The sequence below is a fragment of the Phaethon aethereus genome, assembly GCF_964289735.1.
Source record: "Phaethon aethereus genome assembly, chromosome: 2".
NCBI classification, from domain to species: Eukaryota; Metazoa; Chordata; class Aves; order Phaethontiformes; family Phaethontidae; genus Phaethon; species Phaethon aethereus.
In genome coordinates this window covers 40289677-40312597 of record NC_138582.1, presented here as the reverse complement: position 1 = coordinate 40312597, position 22921 = coordinate 40289677, and the positions used below count along the sequence as shown (strand labels likewise).

Here is a 22921-nt window from a genome sequence, read left to right as displayed (position 1 = left end):
TAGTTGGGGGGGGACACGACCATCCGCCTGCCCGGGAAGCAAGGTGGACTTTGGCGGTGGGCAGGAGTGGGCACGGCGGTTCGGGTTGGTCCGTTTTGGGTTTTTTTTTCCCCTTCCTTTCTTTCTTTTTCTTTCTTTCTTCCTTTCCCAGGCGATGCTTTTCGGGAAGATGGGGGGAGACGGGGGGGGGGCCTATAAGTTAATGTAAATGCAGGGGGTGGGTGGGCTGGGGTGGGGGGTGAGGGTGTCACTCCTGACTCCACGGCTAAGTTAGCAGAAGTCTGCTGGCAGCACTCGGAAGGGGAAGTGTTGAAGCGGGCTTTTCTGCAGTGCAGGGCTGTAATTTGCTGAAGAAGGCAAAGAACATCCTTCGATCTAAGTAGGGCTTTTAGTGTGCTCATTGATGAGTGAAAGTCGCCACACATGTCAAGCTAAAGGCAGTTGTTGGGTTACTAACAGGACACAACGTCTTGCAAACATATGCGTTAAGCTGTGTATACAGATGGCAGGGAGAATAATGGAGCAGGCGCCTCTTATAAAGCTCTAGCTGCTGCCTGTCTTCAGACCTGGGAAATGAAACTATTCAGACTCAGGGCCAGATAGCGCCTGGGATTGTTTGTTACCGTTTTAATCCTATTAATTAAAACGTTAACCTGATTGGGTAGAAAGCTCTGTCCCAACAGGCGAGTCTTCTTCATAATAACCTACTCTCAGAGATAATGATGTAAAAGACTCCCCCGTCTGCGGCGGCTGCTGGTTGATGGGTCCGGAAATCTCTTGAAGGTGAATCCAAGCAAGATAAACGGTGGAAGCGGCTCCGCTGGCAGCGCACAATGCCCCAGCGCGGCGCCTGCTGAGGGCGAGCCGGAGCCGCAGCCGGAGCTGCCGCCACAGCCGGAGCCGCTGCCGCCGGAGCCGCCGGAGCAGGGGCAGCCGCCGGAGCCGGAGCAGGGACAGCCGCGGCGCCGGGCAGGGCGCAGCCCCGGCGGGAGCCCGTTTCTGCCAGCGGGACGCCGGGGAGCCGCCCGCCGCGGCGCGGAGCCTTGGAGGAGCGGGCCGGGAGCTGAGGGGGGCGGAGGAGGCGGAGGCGGAGGCGAGCGGGGCGCCGATGGAGCGGGCGCTGGGGCTGCCCGCAGAAGAGGACCTCTTCCACAAGAGCCTCGCCGCCTCGGCCAAGCGCATGGAGTCCGCCTTCCGCTCGCCTCCGGGGCTCGACCTCTCCCACCCCCGCGACCGCCAGCCCTCGCCGCTCGCCTGCTACGAGGCGGCGGAGCCCGAGGCGCTGCTGCAGCCCGGCGTCGGCGGCGACCCGCTGGCGCTGCCGCCGGGCTCCGTCTGCGTGAAGTACGGCGAGAGCGCCAGCCGCAGCTCGGTGGCCGAGAGCAGCGGCGGCGAGCAGAGCCCCGACGACGACAGCGACGGCCGCTGCGAGCTGCTGCTGCGCGGCGCCGGGGGGGACCCGCGCGTCGCCTCGCCGGCGGCGGGCGGCGGCGGCGGCGGCGGCGGGGGGGTCGGGGGGCTGAAGGCGGCCGAAGGCGGCTGCTCCAACAGCCACGGGCACGGCGGCAGCAAGAAGTCCAAGGAGCAGAAGGCGCTGCGCCTCAACATCAACGCGCGGGAGCGGCGGCGGATGCACGACCTGAACGACGCGCTGGACGAGCTGCGGGCGGTCATTCCCTACGCGCACAGCCCCTCGGTGCGGAAGCTCTCCAAGATCGCCACGCTCCTCCTGGCCAAGAACTACATCCTGATGCAGGCGCAGGCCCTGGAGGAGATGCGGCGCCTGGTGGCTTATCTCAACCAGGGCCAGGCCATCTCGGCCGCCTCCCTGCCCAGCTCCGCCGCGGCGGCGGCGGCGGCGGCGGCTGCGCTGCACCCCGCCCTTGGCGCCTACGAGCAGGCGGCCGGCTACCCCTTCAGCGCCGGGCTGCCCCCCGCCACCTCCTGCCCGGAGAAATGTGCCATTTTCAACAGCGTCTCCTCCAGCCTCTGCAAACAGTGCACGGAGAAGCCTTAAGCGCCGTGGCCGCCCCCCGCCGCCGCCGCCGCGGCCCCGGGGGGGAGCGGCGACAGCCGGCGGCCCGGCCCCGGGCCGGGGGGCGCGGGGGCGGCGGAGGGACTGACCGCTGCCCGGCCCCCGCCTCCCTCCGCCCGGCCTGGCCTCGCCTCGCCCTTCTCCTCGGGTTTTGCCGAGGCAGGACCGCGACGGGAGCCGGCGCGCGTGGGGCGCCGGGGCGCGGGGCCGGGGGTGCCGCGGGGAGGGCGCCCGGGCCGGGGGGCGGGCGGGGGAGCCGGCGCTCGCGGGGCGGCCGCCGCGGCTCCGGACAAAGGAGAGGCCGAGAAATGGCCGGCCGGGCTGGGAGCCGGGGCTAGCGCCGGGGAGCGGGACGGAGCGCAGCCCCCACCCCGCTCTCCTGGCCCCGGGGAGGGCGAGGGGAAGGGGCGGCAGAGACCCGGGCGCGGAGATGGACGGGACAAATCAAAGAGGGCACTTGAACATAGGGTTTTTTTTAATTATTATTAATTAGCAGTATTATTATTATTATTCTGAGCCAGGAAACAAACAAACTTGAAATGTAAACTTATTATTTAAGCGACTTGCAGAAACAAAGAGACTTGGACCCATTGCTATGGAAGACTTTGTATTTTTTATCGTCTCTAAACTTTGATCCTGTGAAAATGCGCAAAGTTTGGTGAGAGTGACATAAAAAAAAATCGAGAGAGTTAAAAAAAAAGACAAAAAATAACTGATCAGACCCCCTACTGCGTGTGGCTGAAAGTATCGCATTTTTAAAGGAAATATTTATGTGCACCTTGTTTCTTTCCACTTTGCAATGATGTATAAACAAGACATGCTATTTATTTGTTATTCTTTAAATGACCCTTCCACGCCAACAATATTTATCATGTGTTAAGGTCACGGGTCTTATGTGCAGTTACTTTAAATGCTTCTAAAATTCTGTTTATGGATTAACTTAAACTATGTGCCAAGTGTTTAAAACGTTTATTTGCCAACAACCTATAACCAGAAATGTTGATGTATCCGAGCTGCTTAGGTTTATGAAAGGTCATCTGGATTTTAAGTTGCATCATCCCTGTATTTAAATTGAGCTTTAATAAATTGCTTCAGTCCAAAAAATTACAGGAAAGGTGTATTCTTAATTGCTCAACCAACTGATTTTTGGAAGGGTATTCTTTGCATTATAACAGGTAATAGCTATTTACTTTTACCAGGCATCAGAGCAATAGCTGCTACAAGAACACTTGCCAAGCCAATGTTTTCCCAGGCGCTGTGTTTTCAAAGGTATAATTTAAACCGCTTTTAACGTGTATGTAAATTATTCTGACTGTGGATGATTGTTTAAATTGAAATACTTTAAAATACTTTAGGCTGATTTACAGAATGCGTGGAATTCTTCTCTTTTTTTCTGGGGTTGGGGGGTGGGAGGGTGGGAGTTTTTTGGAAGAAAAATGAGAGATGAAAAGCAAGAAGTAGCTATTTACCCAAAGTGAGCCTTCAGTTTGAGTTTGCATGGCTGGGTGGCTGTCTCTCTGCCATTTGTAAATCAAGATTTTTTTTTTCTTTCCTTTTTTTTTTTTCCTTTTCAAAAACGAGTCCTGCTATTTTCCACTACTTGCAGATAATACAAATTCGGACTGTCAGGTTGGATGGCAAAAGAGGAGCCATGATGGATCTGTTGGCAGGTCACGGATGTGTAAAGAGTGATATATATTAAATAGGTCAATCAGATTATGACGGCAATGTACGATCGTTTGTATGTGTATCTATGTCGGAAAGAATCTTTATTAAAATATTTTGAACAAACGCTTGTATTATGCTGTGCTTTGTTAAGCATGTATCTCCAGATTTAAGGGGGTGGGGGCAGGTAGTTTCCTTTCCTTTGCCTCGCGCCGAGTGCTCCCCAGCACCCCCCGCAGCCCCTCTCCCGGCTCAGGCGGTCCCAGGGAGGGGAGCGAGAAGTAATTCCCCGCGGTGCCGTTCTCCCGCGTCCGCGGCGGCCTGATCCCGGCTGTGCGAGACAACCGTGGGGCAGCGCAGGGCCCTGCCCACCCGTCCAGCAGTTCCACGCACGACCCTCTCCGACCGTGTGGCTGGGTGCGCCCCGGGCTGAGCTGCAGGACCGCCTCTCCCCCTTGCCTCCTCCCTACACCCTAAGTTTTGGAGCCGCCTCTCCCCTCTTGGACCCTCCACCCTGCTCCAAAAAACGAGTGCAGAGGGAGCAGGCACCTCCCCAAAACTGCCCACCCCTCGGCAGGCCCGGGCCGGGGGTCCCGGCAGAGCCGAGAGCCGGGGCCCCACCCGGTGTCCCCGCCCTGGGCCGGCGGCCTGTGTCCGGGCAGCCGCCCCTCCCAACGGCGGCGGCAGCACACGCGGGGGAAGAAGGGGATAAATATTTTCTGCTCCACTTCCCATCAAAAAAGATTAATCAGAACCTGTAACTTTTCAGGAAACATAACTGTAAAGTGCCACGGAGCTGTGGGAAGGCAGCCCAGAGAGGGTGGGCAGATCAGCCCCCAGGCGCAAGGAGAAGCGTCTCTCAGCATTTACTAGACAAAGGCTGGGTGCGTCTAATTATGATTATTAAAACAATTTCCATGACGATGTCTAATATTATGTTAATTTGAAAACAACTGTGTATGAAAACTGTCGACTATAATACCTAAATTCATTTAATGAAACACATCGTTAAGGCAATTAAACCTCCTGGATGTGATTAAGGAACATAATTACGACACTGTTCTGCGCCATAATTGGGTGTCTTTAATCAAGGGGTAAAGTGATCAGCAACACAGCCATTAGTTTGTATTGTTCTGTCTCTGCTGTCCATCACTCTGATTAGGAATTAACCACCGCCACCAGCTTGGCGTGGTGCGTGCCTGTGTCTCTGTGTGTGTGAGTGCGTATAACATCGCAGGACACATTTGCTGCAAGATTTACCGCTTAACATCCCTGGCTCCCGAGCAGGCTTCCCGGAGAGGTTCCCCTGGAAGGCGCGGGCGCTGCTCGGCTGTGCCCAGGCATAGGACGGGGGGGGGCGGCAAGCGAGGTCCCGGTAAACTCCTGGAGCGGCCGGGACCGGGGCTGGGCGGGAGGCAGAGGGCTGTGGGAGGCCCACACTCCGCCTCCCGGCTCCCGCGGGAAGGGGCCGAGGCGCGGGCGGCGTGTGCGGGGCGGCCGCTGCCGTCTACGGCACATCGGACGGGCTCTGCCTTCACCTCTCGCCTGCCTCCGCTTCGGAGCGAGGCGAAAGCGGAACGAAAAAGCTTTTTCCGTCCCTGGCCACCGCTGCCGTCCGACTTCGGGCTCGTTTGCTCCCTCCTTGCTTATTTCGGAGCGGGGCGAGGGGTCCGTGCCGGGCAGAGGTGCCGTCGCTACCGGCCCGCCGCGGCTGCCCCCGTCCCCGGGCAGGCCTCGTCAATGCCAGCGCCGCCTGTGTCGGGGCTGGGGGGAGGAGAGAGGCTCCTCCGCCTCTCTTAACGCTTGCTAGAGCACTTCGCCAGAAAGGAACATGTCCCCCTTCCAAGGAGCTTCTTCCCCGTTTCCGACCGCCCCACCGAAGCGGGGGCTCCGCCAGCCTCCTCTGAAGGCTCTCCCTGCCCCCGCCGCTCAGCCCGGCTCCCTTCCCCTGGCCCCTTCGCCCGGCCCTGAGCCTGAAATCGTCCCAGCATGAGTGACATTGGCTTTCCTAATGTAATGACTTATGAAAGATATAATCATGTGTTAAATTGAATCCTCCGCTTAACTGTTAATGGTGTGCTCTGGGCACATTTACGTATTAGATGCTATGGTAACTAATTACCACTAGAAGAAGGGATAATACACTTTCCAGACTTTGACAAATAATTATGAGTGTTCACATCCCTGCTAGCAGCAGTTGCAGCGGATCTGCTGGAATGAGTAAGTGAATAAATGAATGGGTAAGTGAACTTGTGTGCATGGAGGGGACTAGATAATGAATAGTGGTCAAGTGAGTTTTCTTATTAAAACCTTTAATGAAAATGTGATTTAGGGGGGAAGGGGGGAAAAAAAAAGTGCGACGCTGCCTCTAAACGTAATTAAATCGCGTAATATAAACATCAGAAACATAAATAAGTTTGCTTTTAATTAAAACGCCGCAGTCAAAGTAAATTATCCACGTGCTGGGAAACTTTACAGCAATTAACACTTCTTTTTTGGTGGCGGTGGCGGAAGAAGGTTGTCGGGGGGGTGGGCGGTAAAATAAACGAGCCAGGACTCGGCGACTCTCTCCGGCATCATTTGTAACTTTGACGACTGCACCCGCTGCCGACAGGCCGAGGGATCCCGAGGCTTTAACGAGAGCGCGGAACAGCTCCTTGCCGGGGCGGGACAAAACTTTGGGAAAGTCGCGCTGGGCCCCTGCCCCGCTCCCCGCTCGCTCCGCGGGGTCGCTACCGGCCGGCGGGGCAGGGCCCTGCTCTGAGGGGCTCCGGCGCTAGCGGAGCCCTTCGGGGGCTTCACTCTCGGCTCCTGACGAAGTCCCACACTCGGCTGAAGGCGGGGGCCGCAGGGGTTAAGCCGCTCCCGCCCGCCGGCCCGGCTGCTACCCCGGCCCGGACGGCAGCCGCCGCCGCGGAAGGGAAGCCTGCTAAATGAGCAAAGAGCTGTAGCCAGCCCCAAACGTCCCCGTGGTCATTCACCAGCTCGGTGTCGTGTCCCCCCCCGCCCCGCAAGAGCTCCGGAGGGGGATTTGCTCTGGTTGGGCTGGGTTCTGCAGCCTCGGGAAGGGTTAAATCCTTCCCCAAGCCCCTAGTTGCCCTTGTCCTCTCAACCTGATTCAGAGACGTGTAATAAAATATGAAGCAAATTTATGGTCTGTTTCAAGCAGTTTACTGCCTGTATTTTTAAATTCATATATGCACACATAAGAACTATGATCTGTGAATAATTCGAAATGCTATAGGAAAATGATGCATTTTAGATCGAATATAACCGTTTTCCTACATAATTGTCCCGGATTAAAAGAAAGATACATTTCGAACAGAGACAAAGCTGAAAACCTAATGACAGCCATAAACTGCTAGACAGCCATAAATTAACGTCTTCATCAACCACTGAAGGGATCAGTGCTTATCTAAATCAACAATTATTTCTTCCGAGAAGTTGCAGAACAGATTGCCCCTCTAATACTATTTTTAAATCCTCATAATTGAGGATTAGGGGCAAACAATCGCCTTTCCAGGGTAAACCTCTGCACCGGCCGAAGCCCTTCCAAACTCACCTAACACCCAGACAGGTTCCCTAGGAACATCCGCGGGGCTCCGGTCCCCTTTTCCTAACTCCAGCGTCCCTGGAAGCAGGGGTTGCTTCCAAGGAGGGGCGGCAGGAGTCTTTCCTCAACGCTCTCCCGTCCTTTTCAGCATGATTTTTGGTAGGGGGTGGGGGGAACCGGGGACGCAGCGAGCTGAAGCCGGCGCCGGCAGCCGGCGCGGAGCCACCCCGCACCCCCGGCATCCCCCCCCCCCCCTTCCCCCAGCTCCGTGCTAGGCGAACAACCCCTACTCAACCCCGAGCTCAACTAATGCCCATCCACTTTTCAGGTTGCAAGCTTTTTAGCGGCGCGGCACTTCTCTCAGCCGGTTTTGCAAGAGGCTGCTGCAAAGATTTCAATTTTTTTTTTTTTAGAAGAAAAATACGTTGAGAAGATAGCCGATTCACTGGCTCACAAGGTGGAAATGAGACAGGGAAAGACATGCTGCCTGTACGAGGTTAGCAACTAAACTATTTGGAAGAAAGAGGTAGTCGGAACGATGAGCTGATAGAAGTCACTGTCAAAAGTCATCACAGGGTATTTACTTACTGTCTTTTGCCCTCGCTCTAGCCAGAGCCTAGACTTTTAGTCAACTTTGCTGCATTCACAGCTGCTGTTTGGAGGGAGAGAATGCAAACCAACACATAAGTGTCAAAATCGGTTTAACAAAATCTTGCAAGATAGAATCCTGCAAAGCTCCTAGCAGGAACAGCTGAAGCTTAGGCTTCTTTTGATTATTTCTTTTGGTGTAAATAGTTTTGAAGACAAGCACATTTTTGCTATTACAAATGATGTATTCACCCAACCTCACTACTTGAGGTCCCAGGCAAGCCTGATGCACTGGCTACACAGACACAGTAGTGGTTTATATGAGCACGAAGATCCCACTGCAGTTTAATTCTTTGCTTCCAAATGAAAATGGAACATTTTCTTTTTTTAAAAAATGTTTCTATACATGCAGCAACCATCTCTTCATACTTACTACTATTTATAAACATAGACAACAACTTAAGGATCATAATACTTTCATAAGTGTAGTTTTAAGGGGTGTTCTTGTAATGAAATAATTTTTCTGATATGTTGTGGGTATCAGGACGTGACTAGCCAGGGTACATAGAGTGGTTTAGGTAATAGGCAGGAAAATACTTTACTTTCTATGGTCTTGACAGTTAAAATAACTCTATTCTATGAATTAAGCATATGTCATGCATAAATTGGTGTCTCGAATTATTTTAAAATACAGTGCCATGCAAGTAACATCAAGAAAGCACCTAGTGTCAAACCAAATATTAGATAAAATACAGTGTTAGAAGGTCTTATTAATCCCCCCAGCTATCTTTCAGACCATCGTGGAAAGCTCACTCAGAAATGTGCCCTTCAAGAAATCTCAAACAATGCAACCTTTTATTTATGAACTTCAGCAACTTTTAATATAATCTGAAATTAAAGCAATTGCACAATTGCAAACACATTTATCAAACCCAGAAAAATGCTGCAGGTCTATCTCCTCTAGGACGTATCTTCAACAACCCTCACAGCCATACCCGACAAGCATTTCTGCATGAAGGAATGAAGAAACACTAAATGGCTTTAGGGTACAACCTTCATATTAAATACCTGCTTGTAGAACTCAGCAGCTACAGTGATACCCAGAAAAGCCAAGTTGTGCTTTGCTGACACAGTGCTGCATATTGTAACAATTTTCATTCATTTCCCCTTTTTAAATGAACGCTATGAGGGGACAAAATATTCTACATTAGGTAGTACATCTTCTACTATACCGAGATTTCCAAAAGGAAAAGTGTAGGAGCTGTATTTGGGAGTCACCAGTGGATGGCAAATCTTTATACTCATTTTGAGTAATGTCCTAAGAATGTCAGAACTACTACTTTTTTTTTTCTGATAAACACTGGCTTAAGTTTGATGGGGGGGAAGCAGACTTGATAATTTCCTAAATTCAAATGAGTTGCTCCATGCCAGTGCTGAATTAAAAGTTTTTTTGCTTTACAGAAATACCTTTCAAGATCAAGTAACAGAAAAATGCTCTATGCTGAATAAATAATTTAAAAATGAAAGCAACAGTTGTGAATCTGTGAGAAAAATGTAAATGTAAGCTTGAAAAAAAATACCATGGACAGTCATTCAATATTAAAATAGAGATATTCATTTTTATTGTGTCCTTGAAATATAAAATTCACTTAAGATGTTAGATTACTAAAATAATGAAGTTTCAATCTTCTTGCTCAGATATTCACAATATACCTTATTTGATCTAACAGTAAGAGCCTTAATGATGGATATTAACTATTAAAGTAGAACCTAACCATTGTTCATCTATATACAAAACGTCAGTTTGCACAATTAAGAGCAATTCACAATCTTTTGAGTGTCAGAAAGTTCAATAATAATGAAATAAAAGATCATTTATAATTCCACAAGAGAAATTCACAGACCAGTAATTATTCATATAAAGAGCAACACCAAAAATAGTGACATGCAACTGGCTTAAAAGCATAAACTAAAGAACAACTCATACATGTTTTTGTATTAGCACATTAGGACATACCGGCAGAGATGTGACAGCCTAATTTGCAAACAGGTACACATAGACTAGCATGGTCTTTTTAAGTAATGTAACAGTTTAAAAAGCTTACAATAGCTTATAGCAGTACTGAGTGCCAGCATGAAAATGGAGAACACATGAGCTGTAAATTAAAGTAAGAATAATAATTTAAAAAAATCACATTTTAGCATTCACATTAGTTGATGATGAATTCACTTTTCGGGTGCTACAAAGGGCCATACTGACTTAGTAAACCTATTTTATAGGAGAAAAAAGGTGATTTTTTGTATTACCAATATAGCCATAGGGAGCGACAACTTGCAGCCGGAGGCTGGTACTGACCGGCCGAGTCACGTCTCACACTGATCGGCGCGTGCGCCATTTCACCGGAGGAGCAGCGGCGAAATTCGAGGCGCAGCCTCGCGCTCCTCCTGGCTGACCCTACGCCGGCCGGGTCAGCGGATGAGCCAGGCAGGCATCGCTGGGCTGGCCGGGCAGACCCCCCTGCTGAAGTGGAGCGGAGGGACAAGGAGGCACGGGGCCCGGCGGCCGCCCACCGCGCACCTCGGCAGCACCACCGGCAGCCGCACGCTTGCAAACAGCACTGCCGTTTCTGCTTAGGTCATTCTGCCATCTTGGTGCCCTGGCGACAGACACTAAGAGCTGGTCGCTTCTGGGTTCTGCGGCAGAGGAGGTCATCAAAAGCCGTATCGCTCCCTACGTCGTGAGACACGCTCTCCTCGGCGCAGCACGCTGCGGCCAGCTTGGCTCCAGCTGGGACCTCCGGGGATGGTGCACACTCATCCCGTTGCGCTGCTACGGCACACCGACCGGGAATACTGACACCGTGGGCCTTTCACTCCCCGCTCCACGGAGACCGAGTCACTCCTGGTCAGACCCGCTGCCGACTCGCAGTAAGTCACCTCCTCAGCTGCTGAGGGCACGGACCAGAAGGGCTTAACGTTTCCTCGGTCCTGCTCTGGCTCTCGTGACTTCACAGGGGAGGGAGGCGTACCTCCGCCACAGCTGGGGCACGCTGCGGCAGTCATGCACTGTTTACCAGCACAGCTAACCCCCCGTAGCATGGGCTACCAGGGACATGGCTCCAGGAGAAGCTGGGCAGGCCCTGCTTTAAGTTTGATTATTTTGGTCCCTGAGCAAAAAGAGCAACGAACTCTTTCTTATCCCAGCAGAACGCTGGCCTCTTGCGGGTGCCCAGCGTGCTCTCCAACCTTGACACAAGGCCTCCACGCGCCTTCACGGAGGTTTCCTGCAACTCCGGGGAAAGATTCTGACTTTTTTTTCATTTTAAATGAAAGCATGCCCTACAAATTTCAGCTGCTATTTTGGAGACAACCTAGCTCTTCTTTTAATTTCAAAATAGATACTATACAAGCTGATCAGCAATTAATCTGAAATTACTAATGATTTGCATGTACTTTTGGCACAGTCCTACTATGTCCTACCAAATTATGCAGCAGCCTGTGATATTCTAATTCAAAATCCTAAAAATAGAATACAATTATATAAAAAAGTCTTCTGTTTAAAACAAATACCTACTGTTATTTTCGCAGTTACTTCAGGTTTGTTTCAAAGTTGGATGCCAAAGGAAGATTTATCATAACTGTGGCATGAGACATTTCACAGCTTACATTTAAGCAATAATGGAATACAGTCAACAGTATAATGATATCAACATTTCCTCTCTCAATAAACCAGGCTCTAATGTCCAAACTGGATTGTGAGCTATGGCTGAGTACAGAATAGCTCCTACAGAGTAACTACAGCAGTAAGTAACTTCAGTACAAGAATCTCTCCATAAAAACAAATTTTATTCTGTGGCACAAAGCAATAATCAGCTTTTGCTGTTGATTAAATGTTGAAGCAAAGTTAAAGCATTTAATCAACTGCAAAGCCCATTTAATGTAAGTGTACTCCAACACTGTAGACATTATTGATATTATATATGAAGGGAAAATGTTTATCCAGTATATCTCACAAAACCACAATTTTCTCCTTGGAGGATTTGGAATGTGGCTGTGCCAATCTCTGAAAACCTTTCTACTGATGCTGATGCTTATTTAGGGTATGTGCTTTACATGAATAACTAAATAGGCTTACACACAAGTAACAATAAATAATTCTAATCCTTAGTATGTATGTATCAGTTTCCATCCACAGGCCATCAAGTGCTTTAGAGAGGAGTAAAATTTCTGTTTTTAAAAGACATGTGACATTTAGGAACAGGAAATTTCAGCTCAATATTCTCAAAATGAGCTAGTGGTTCTGATGCTCCACTGGGAATAAAGTTTTCAGACCTCTGTGTCTTTTGCACAAAGTAGAGTGGCCGGTGGTTTTTTTGAGCATCCTGCCTCTGACAGCACCAAAGCAGGACACTCCGAAAACACAGCAATGCAAACAATGAAATACTGGGAAAAAAAAGCCCAGTCTTTTTAACAACTTGCTCAGCAATCACTGAGGATTTTCTATAATGCCTCTGAGTACTCCAGCTCCAGATGACCCAGCAATTAATTCAGCATCTATAGGACAAATCTGAACTCAAGTTCAGACAGCGGTAACACTTCTGTGGTCGGTTAGCTATTTAGAGAAATGCAAATCTTGGCATAGAATATATCAAGGCTTGGCTGCCCAAACTAACCTTCTCTTGCAGTGATTATTCATCTTTCTTCCCGTTTAACTTCTATGAATGATGACTGGACACTGCGGAGTAAGAGGGGAAGTCCTGTTCATGTACAGCATCATTACTCATCTGCTGGCAGTGCGGGCAGAACTTATGCTGACACATCCCAAAGAGATGTTTTTTGGGAATACAAGGCAAGGCCCACAGACATGGCTACTCTCCCATCACAATTATCATCTTGGCATATTGAAAGTGGCCAGCCATGAGAATCCTCATCAGTCTCTGAAGTGATGGCTGGGAAGAGAGACAAGGCCTAAAAATCTCAGATCCCACACACTAGGAAATTAATTTTTGAAACATGAGCTGGTCACCCAGCGAAGCAGGTTGGGCAGCCAGTATACAGAAAACTTCTGTGGCTGCCCAGGGTTGTCACTTGTTCAAATTTTGGCCTCAAGGAAGAGCCTATTTTCCAATGTGTCGATGGACAAGTCTGTTTCCAAACACAGGTCACACTACTCTGCCTATGCATAACTTAGGCATGGTAAAACACTATTCAGAAGTAGTTTTAGATACCACACTTGCCCTTGAAGCCCTCTTCTTCTTTTATCTTGAAGAAACTAACAAACACAAGAAATGGTCAAAATAAACACACGGACATATTACTAGGAAAACAGTGAGACAAACAGAAGGTAATTTTTGAGGTGATAGAATCATTTCAAACAGACTCATATATTTTCTGCCTGAAGAATTTACTTTTTTGGCTCAAAAGCCAAAATAGATGATTTAGGTTTGATGCAGAGCCTGTTAAAATCAACAGAACCTCCCTTCTAACTTTAAATGACTGCAGGAAAAAATCACAGATTTTAATTTCTTTGCACTGCACCAAAAAAAAAAAAAAAAAAAAGAAGAAAAGCTTCACCCTCAGTACACAAAACTGTTGCCAGTAAGTCATCCCCCATCACCCTACACAGTTTCCATTGCATCTTTCAAATAAGGACTCAGACACTCAAGACCATGAAGGGAACAGAGTAAATAAAAGGTTAGAATATAATCATTAAAAATTCTTTCACTCTCTAGAATTAAATTCCCCCTTTCTTGCTATTATGCTTCTATGAGCAGATGCAGAGATGCCTCCAGATGGTGGGTGTATGGGGCCTCCCAGTTTAACAAGGGGAACCCCTGTGACCAAGGGCTGCTGAGACCATTTTCCACATAAATGGCCTGGATTCAGCTTGACGTCATCCTCCCTGTAAATCTTACTTGACTCATGGCCAAGAGTATGGGGGTCCATCTTGTAGGGTTGTTGGGCTACTTAGCCAAACTCTTGTCATCTCACCTCACTACTCAGAACTCAGGCAGGAAAAATTGAAGTTGCATGTCCCCGTATCTACCTCCAGTCCAAGGGCTTTTCTCCTTAGAAACAAATAGGAAGGAGGTAAAAGCAGAGAGGGAAAAGCAAACATTTCCAAAAATACAAAGCTGAGTGAGGAAAAAGAGTGAACACGGAGATTAGTAGAAGGCATATAGGCAGCTGCTTACTTTCTTAAGGACCTTAGCTTGTAACGAAAGGCAATATCAACGTCTGGCAGGAGGATACCAAGGCCCATACGACTGTTATCAAGTCTGACAGCTTTGTTCTCCACTAGTTCTACATCAAAATGAGCCAATAGTAAGAAAAGAAACATCTTCATCTCATTCATTGCGAGGAACCTCCCTGGACACATGCTGATCCCAGAGCCGAAGGGCATTAGGAAATACTTCAGTTTTCTTCCTGCCTTGTAGAATGTGGTTTTCTTTTTGCCATTCTCTATGTATCGATCGAATTTATATTCCTGAAAATAAAAGAGAAAGAGAGAGAGAGTGTGGTATCTAACAAGGCAGTTACATGAGTTGCTTTGTTTGCACAATGGTAACACTTCTGAAACCCAGAAAATAAGATAAAGACCAAGACAAGGAGCTGACAGCTTCTCCTTTTTAGTTGGTTCCCTCAAGTTTCATTAATTCACATTATTTTCCCTGCAAAGAACATTCCTTAAATCTACTTACTTAGCTTAGCCCTTTTATCTCAAGCTCCTTCAACTTCCACGTCTCCTCCACTGAGTGTCTGGCCTATATTGATTGTAATTAAACTTTGACCGCTTTGTAGCAGGGACAATGAACCTTAGTGGAAGGACAATTTTCTTGTAAAGTATCGTACACGCTCAGTGTGGTACATACATCATGAATAAGGATAATCTCCCAAATTCTGCAAACGCCTATGAATAAACTAATGTATTGCACCGATCTTGTTCTTGCAAGCTAGAGCAAAACCCATCCTTCTTTTGCACCCAGTGGTGCAGATTATTCGAAAACCAGACCTGATGCTTTGCAGTCAATTTTCCCTTCAGCTGGAAATGGTTGCCGCTTAATTTGCCACATCTGACCTTCAGTTTGCTCCGGAAGCTGTGCACAAAGCAGGACAACCACCAGTGACTGACCATTATAAAGAGGGTGCTTTCAAGTAAGGCTTGAGGTTGCGCTTGTAACCTAGGTTCCATAAATTGAACATCTTTCTGGTTATTTTCCAGTAGCAGGATCCCTGTTTAGAGATAATTCATGTTTTTGAATGAAGGAGATCTGGCATCCTCACTCAGTCAACAGCAAATTAACCACTTACAAAATCCTCCTGCATGCTTTGAATAAAAATGACAGACACTTCTTGCTTATGGTCACTCATTAGCATTTGTCCTGCTTTGCATACATCTGCTATAGCAGCAGCCATTTGGAGCTGGCTGGGAACAAGTCAGTCAGACAGAAACCAACCTCAACTGATTAAAAAAAAGCACACCACAATGAAAAATACACTGATACTGATCTCCCCATTAGATTAAAGGCTCTGAAAATCATGCACTGCAGGTCTTGCTGTCGAGAAAAAACTGTGGCAGGGGAGGTGGTCTACGAGAAACGGAACAAGTACAAGGTGCACTGGAGGGGATGTAGCTTTGGGTGTTGAAGAACAGGAGCTCGTTCCTCCAAATGGCAGAGGCCTGGATTTTCTACAAAGATAAAGGTGATTATATGCATTTTTCCACTGACAAGTAATCCTTTTCAGTCTCTTTGAACCCCCCAGCCAAAAGGAAGCATGCCATTTTTTTTCCCCTGGTTAAGTTATTGCTTCATTTGAAGAAGCACAGTAACAAATGAAAGCCCAGAATAACACTTCTTCCTTAAAAAAAAGATTCACTTCCTGAAATGTAAATCCTGCTGGTCTAAAAAAGCACTGCTAAATATGAACTGTGATAGCTTAAAAAAACAACTCAACCCAACACAGAGCTCTTCACTTTGTTGGAACATTTCCACAAGGTGCACCCCTGGCATCTGGAACAATTAAGAACTGTGGTATTGAACACATAGACACACTGGGTCAAACCCTGTGCTTTCTTTGTGATCTTAGGAGCCATCTGAGAGTCGAAATTACTTTTAACAAAAAATAAATTCGTGTCTAAGGAACTGGGAAAGCAGAAAACAAGTGTGAGACAGGAATGGAGCCAATGACAGTGGCATCAAACTCAGGCTTGTGCTGCTGAAGCCCCTCAGGTTGTACAGTGTTTCCTTAAAAGCTATTTCACTGGCTAAATAAAGACTAATTTCTGACAGTAAAGGAACTTTCAGCCATGCACAAGGCCTCCTTGGAAGAGACAGGGTAAAGGAAGGTGAAGACACTGAGCAAGAACAGGCGATGAAGTTCTGTGTGGATGGCCTGCTAAGAGTATTATGAAAACTGAGCAATCTGTAAGTCTCCCTCTGTCACATCTCGTATTTAGCTTTGCTTGGGAAGCCACCACGCAGGGTTTCCTGCAGGGCTTCCTGATGTTTCGCTCTATGGGATTTGCGGAGTTCATTTACTGAGCTCTGTCACTTAGCCGAGTTAGGATTTAGGGGTTCAATTACCCACTTTATTAAAAAAAGACTCATTTATTTAGGCTTTGATGAGAAAGAGGTCAACAATATATGCTTATACAATATGGTGCCAAAGCAGAAGATAGCTTGAACTTAAATTTATGTATCCAGGAGAAAAGCTTTGCTACAAAATTATCTCGTCAAGCTGCCTGTTTTCCCAGGGAAGTTTTCCCTAAATACATGACAAGCTCAAGACTGCACCTTTCAAAAAATTCATTCTCCAATCTCTATCTGATCCTCAGTAGTTATTGTTGAAAGCACACTGCATATTTTAAGAACCAAACAGAACAGTGATTTCCCCACTTTTCGAGAGGGCCCATGTGCTGAAATCAATGTACTGCAATGTGTGGACTGCTCATTCACTATCAAAAAGATAAAATATATGAACTAAAGCTGTACTGTGAAAGCTGAGCAGATATATTCAAGCAATGGAAATATGGTAATATATTCCGGCAATTATTGGATAAGGGAAGGGATCAGTTTCCACACTGATGCTTTTGGTCTAGGACCTAAACAAACAGATGGACTTTTGACAAACCAATAATGTTCTCCAAAATAAGTGTTAAGAATAAAATGAGAAAAAGCTTATTTGTTAGTTGTTGCTTTTCAAGGATAGAAATATTAATCAACTATTTGCCAATATATGCATTATTTTTTAAATACCTAATTTTCTCAGCAGGCTTTGTCTTCATTTTTGGGTGGGAACACGGGCAGAGCCCTCCTGGATGTCATTTTCATTTTTATGGCTCCACTGTTCCTTGCTGTGACCATACCTGACACCTGCTAACTCCGACATGCTCCACACCTCCTTTCACTGAGGGTCGAGATGCTGTTCCGCACCAACAAGGCACTTGAATCTCATCTTTCCTCTGCAACCTCATATCCTGACATTCTGAAAGGGAGAGCCTCAGGGAGCAACGCCTCTAACATGGGTTTTCTAGAAAGATGTAAAAAATTCCAGTTCCCTTCTTTGGCTCAAGTGCCAAGGGTGGAAATTGCATGGCTGGGAGACAGCCATGTGCTTAGGAAAATGGGGATGAAGGTAGAAGCTCTTGCTTCTCAGGCAGAGGTGGCATTTAACAGCCTCAGCATACGCCCCTGCGCTTCCTCGGTGGCACCCTAGGCCGGGGACAGCAATCCGGGGGAGCAACCCAGCGGAGATGAGGACTATTCAATTTGCATGCAGGTGGTGAACTTCTGAAGCCGTATTAAGGCTGAGGCAGGGTGGATTAATTTCGAGTCTTTGATATTCATTAACTCGAGCATCAGAGAAAAATACAAGGAGATGACACAATTACCCTCCGAGCTTCGCTGCAGAGCAACAGCTTTGCAGTCTCAAGTTCACAACACTCTACTAATTGATCAAGAAGGGGTGAATCTCTACGAAGGGAGGTGAAAAAGCATAAGGCTCAAGTAAGACACTGCTATTATACGGCTTCAGAGAGTCAATGATGCTTTGGGGGCACTTAGCTAAATGGCTCACATTATTTGCTATTTAAACCACCTTCTATTATCCAGCTCTTCTTGGGTATCAAATGATCCACTGCCAAACAAAACCCACATTTATCCTAAAGTTTATGGTAGTCAACGTGCAATTGTCAGTTCCTTTGAAAGCAGTCACAGTCAGTCTCATCACCATATTTCTCTCTTCAGGCCATGAATCCTTTGACCTATAGGGCCCTAGAAAATACATCTGAAAGTAGGAAGATTTGTTCCACAAGAAGGAACAGCAGTACAAAAAAAAAATCACAAACCCACAGATCACAAAAGGCTTGGCTGCTGCAATGTGCCTGGAGTAGGAAGGGTAGCACCAGCTGAATGTTTACCTTAGGATCTTCATAGACCTCAGGGTCCATGTGCAAAATCTGCGGGTAAAGGGCTATCCAGTCTCCTTTCCTCAAACCGACTTCTTGATTCCCTTCAAGCTTGAGAACAAAATCCTCCTGGCTGATGCGAATGTTCATGGAGGACGAGCACATTCGTAAACTCTCGTTTAAGGCACTCTCTGCGATTAAACAAAAGCGGAGTGGGGGGAAGCGTCAGAAATATGGGAGATGATTGGAAGTTATACATGGCTACAGCTGCTGCATCTCGACAGGTTTAGTAGGGCAGACTAAAGGAAAAAAAAAGAAAAACCAAACACCCAGAAACAAAACATAAAGCAGAGACCAGGAGGAAGCAATAAACAACCCCGCAGGGCTGGAGCGGGGGAGCCGCGACGCTGCACCTCCCGATGTGATTCTCCCTGATGGTGCTGAGAAATCCTGTCGGCTGTAGGCAGCACCGAGTTTTGGGTGGAAAGTCATTATTCAGGCATCATGTTGAAAACAACGCAATCAACAGACACGAACACTTTACGCTTTTACATGTATTTTGGCGGTTGCAAGCAAATACCAGTGAAAGCATCTACGGAGCTCTTCAGCTTGCCTTTCGAAAGGTCTTGGATGTAATGGCAGGAGAGTAACGGCAGTTAGAAAAAATCATTTCACTTGTTAATTCTGTAGTCATTCTGAAGATTTTAAAATTTATTTATTTTGTTTTCAGTGTGCTACGCTGCCAAATGATAGTGTCTGTTATGGTCAGAGTGAATGAAAGCAATTCATTATTTGCCTGGTAATTTTAAGAGAGAAAGACACTTTTAATTGGCCAAGAGAAAACAAAACATAGTCCTTTCAGGCTTAGGGAAGGCAAGATTTCTGTCTCCACCATCATATCCTGGAAGGCTCCAGAAGCTGAATGTCCTTGCTTTCCCAGTGGCCTTCACCTTTTGCTCCTAGCACGACAGATTTTATGGCTAATTTCCGGCAATTTATCCTGGCAGTTTGAGGAGGAATTCCTTTGGGAATAATATGCATAATTTGCATAAATCATTCTGATAGCATGTATATCAGCATGTAGCTCCTGTCTAGGGCTGCATCTCTCACTTTGTAATCAAAACTGACTATTTTTCCACCAGCATGTATGGGCATTGCTACATGCGACTTGATTCCTTCTAATCATCAGTGTGAAAAATGGCCTAAAATAGGGTTTCATTTGTACATAATAACCTATTTGTGCCTGCATTTATGTTCTCTGATATCAAATAAGCCTTCTCTAAGTGTTCACCAAGGCACTGTAACTGCTGCACCCAAAAGGTTAGTTTATTAGAGGCAGTAGCTACCCAGTGTAGATGCCTCTGAAAAAAAATAATAACAAATGTTCTTTCACTAAAAATTAAATCTGGTGCAGCATGCATAGCAAATAAAGTGGCCCTGGATGCTTTCTTGCAGGAGGTTTTTCCTTAAGCATGCATTTGTCTAAAGAAATGAGGCTGCGGTCAGCTTTGTGTGGCCAGCGCCGTGATTCAATGTGACGTACAGTGAGTCTGTGCATATTCTTTTGGACTGCCTTCGTTACTATAATCAGGCAGAGTCAAATCGGCTTGTTGGTGACGAAGCCAGAAAAGAACCCTGGTTCCAGAAGATGGCCTCTACTGCGGATAGCCACAAGGCACCTGACACGATAGATTTCAACTGGCAGCGCTCTGGCAACAAAACTTTACGCGGTACAAAGGAAGGGTCCAGCCTCCTCTCCCAGACTGTCTTCAACCTGCGGAAAATGGTAGCTCCACGCCGGTCCACCATTTGGAAATGGTGGCGGCATATGTGGCGACAGCAGAAATCAAACGAGGAAGGGGGAAGGAGGAGGGAAAAAAAGCAAAAAAAGAAAAATAATTATTGAAGAGCCGCTGCGAAATAGCGGGTTTACATTTAACCGCCCAAGCAATGCGGTCACATCCTATCGGCGCACATCCTCCCAGAAAGCACGGCAGTCCCTGCCCGCTGCCGGATCCCAAATGACAATTGGGCAGCATATCTTATGCGGAAGTTAATCACAATAATGGAGCACAAAGTGTGGCTTAGCGGTCAGATCGTAAATGACAAATCTGTTTTACCTTCCAGTACCAGTTATCTGTGGAAGGCAAGCTTGGCTCTCGCTCTGAGCGATCATGCCGATAATCATTAGATGACAAAAGTAATGAGTCACATTATGATCAACAAAGGAGAATGGAGCTTATACGCCTTTGCAGGCTCACATTAAAAAAAATAGACAGTCAGCTTTCCACAAATGCCGGAGCTATACATTGAGAGGAATGACAACTGCACAATAAAACTGCAGCCTTTTCTTGCAGTTGTCATAGTTCAGCAGACACCAGCCATCGCTGCTGACAGACCAGCTGGGGAGCTTGGGAGGCCTTCCATTCTGCACCGTGAGGTACAGTAAATTATCCAGCACGGTAGAGCAACATCTGTTTCTGTGCTTGTGCCGAACAAACAAGGCAATTTAAAGCATACCAAGGGATAACCAAGCAGCAAATGAACATGACCCTCATTTTTTCCCCCCTTCTTACACACATGAGATGCTAAACTTCACTGTGCGAGCGCTACATAAAGCAGCCAGGCTGTTGTTTGATAAGGTGTTGTCAGAGAGATTTTACATATTTTCTGGGGGGGGGGAAGAGATCTCTCTCTCTCTCTCTCATAGTATTGTTATTCTTAGAATCCTCCCACTTCTCTCTTCATTTCTCTTATACTAAAGCTAGCACTTAGCTTCCAATTCATTCTAGATTTTTTTTTTAAAACTGTTTCAATATACTTATAAATATTCAGTCTTTAAACCCTAATTTGCTATACTTAGTTCACATGCCTTCAAGCATTTGTCTTCCAATTTCCACTGAATAAATGCGTACTAATGAGAAATAGAGCAAGCTGCTGAGGCAAAGCTGGGTGACTTGAGCCTGGCCTGCCACCAGCTTGTGATAGGCAGGCAAATTGAGTTAAAATGAAAAGTCTTGTCAGCTGAAATACAACATGGTAGCCAAACAGCAAGCTGTCAATCATCCAGCCAAAACAAGGGACTGCAGGTAATAAAAGGTCATTGCAAATCATAAGTGCATTTGGCTTTCGTGGGCAAGTTAATTTTAATTAAACATGAACTTTATCTGTAAATGTTTTATAAAAGTTATTGTGCATAATGTATTGTTAATTTTACACTAACACATAGCAGGTAATAGGGTACTATAATTATTAGAGTGTATTGTAGGAAAATAGCTATTGAGTATGCAAATATTGGGGGGGGGTCATTTACCCACAGGCATCACGGTGTGCCAACACAAACAATGATCTGAAACAAGTACATTTGCATCTTACTAAGAACTAAATGGTATGGCCCAGCCCATTCCAGGAAAACATATTCATTTCTCTTAATCCAACCAACAATTTTAATGCTTAGCATTTGTGTTATGGCTATGCACTCCATATTAGCAGTTTTTGAGTTCCTACGCTTTCGTGTGTATGAAACAATTTTTCAAGCTGTGCTCTTTTTGCAGGAAATATCTGGGCTTCAACAATGACCTGGGGCAAGAATACTTCACCATACAAATGAATGGACTAATATTAAACAAACGAACTGCCTAAACATGCCTAGCATTAAAGATGCACTAAGTATATCTCTGCTTTACCCCTTGCATTTCCATTATAACCATAAAAACCGACAGACCATTCTCATGTGTCGTTTACCATATTAGAGCTCTGTTGTGAGCCATAATGACTAATAATGTATGTTACTCTACGCACACAAATATGTGGATTTGGGTTTCGGGAAAAGTCTTACACAGACAAAACAAAGTGTGGTGCCCCAGAAATGCCATTGGAAAAAAATAATCAGGGACAAAATTTGCTAGTTTTGCTGTGGGTTGAAAGTTTGGGGTTTTGTTATTAAAAATCACATACCTGTGCTTAGAATTTAGAAATAAATCAGGTCATGTTGTTCCCCAGACCCAAAGAATTTGACCATAATAACAACGTTGCTTCCTGAGAAAGGCTTTTTAGCAATTCTTGCTTATTCTCCATAGCATGAGGAATCCAAAAAAAGGCTCTTGTTATAGTAGGCCAAAAAGAGGACGGAGAATCAGAGTGCTTAAAACAGGAGAATGAGATGACAAGGTGATGAACATACAAGAATCCCACCTGGTCTGCCTTACTCGAGAGCAGGGACACAAATCCTGGTTTTCTGTGCTCTGGGTTGGCGCAGGGGGAGCGGGAAGAGCTCAGTCTCGGAGGTTGGGGCCAGCGAGCTGCAAGGGCAAAGGCAGTGCTGGACCACAGCCTTCCTGCGACGTGGGGATTTTTGGTGCGCAAGCCATGCAAATTGGGACCTCTGTCCCTCCTACACATTTATTAACAAAACATCCCTTTCCACTGAAGCATGAATTTAATTCTCTTATGGTACAGATTTTTTTTCTATATTATTATTTTATGGGACAGTATCCAGCCCTTTATGACTTAAGTGCCAGAAGAATTGAAATCTAGCTTCTGTTCATACCACATTACGTTTAATGCGATTATAAAATTTAACAAAAGCGTTACAAGAATACTACAAAGTAGGATGTGGCACTTTCCTCTCAACACATAAACCAAATCTTACCAAGGTACTTCAAGATTTCAA

The 22921-nt window shown here is 46.6% G+C and overlaps 2 protein-coding genes across 2 annotated transcripts in view; one reads left to right on the top strand and one right to left on the bottom strand.

The window, feature by feature from the left end:
• The first annotated feature begins 848 nt into the window (after window positions 1-848).
• Window positions 849-2146, top strand: BHLHE22 (basic helix-loop-helix family member e22). The gene has a single exon (XM_082014843.1). It carries the CDS (start codon window positions 1109-1111, stop codon window positions 2015-2017), a length of 909 nt encoding a protein of 302 aa, XP_081870969.1. The 5' UTR covers window positions 849-1108; the 3' UTR covers window positions 2018-2146.
• An 11885-nt stretch (window positions 2147-14031) lies between these two features.
• CYP7B1 (cytochrome P450 family 7 subfamily B member 1) overlaps window positions 14032-22921 on the bottom strand; it is a gene marked incomplete at both ends in the record, with an annotated part of 121880 nt that continues 112990 nt past the window's right edge. Inside the window, 2 exons of the mRNA XM_082014579.1 lie at window positions 14032-14328; window positions 18262-18440. Of these exons, the coding sequence (XP_081870705.1) occupies window positions 14032-14328; window positions 18262-18440 (476 nt within the window). The remainder of the gene's footprint in view (window positions 14329-18261; window positions 18441-22921) is intronic.

What these genes read in the sequence shown, in the direction of transcription:
- BHLHE22 (XM_082014843.1), top strand. Translation starts at nt 1,109, where the DNA reads ATGGAGCGGGCGCTGGGGCTGCCCGCAGAAGAGGACCTCTTCCACAAG.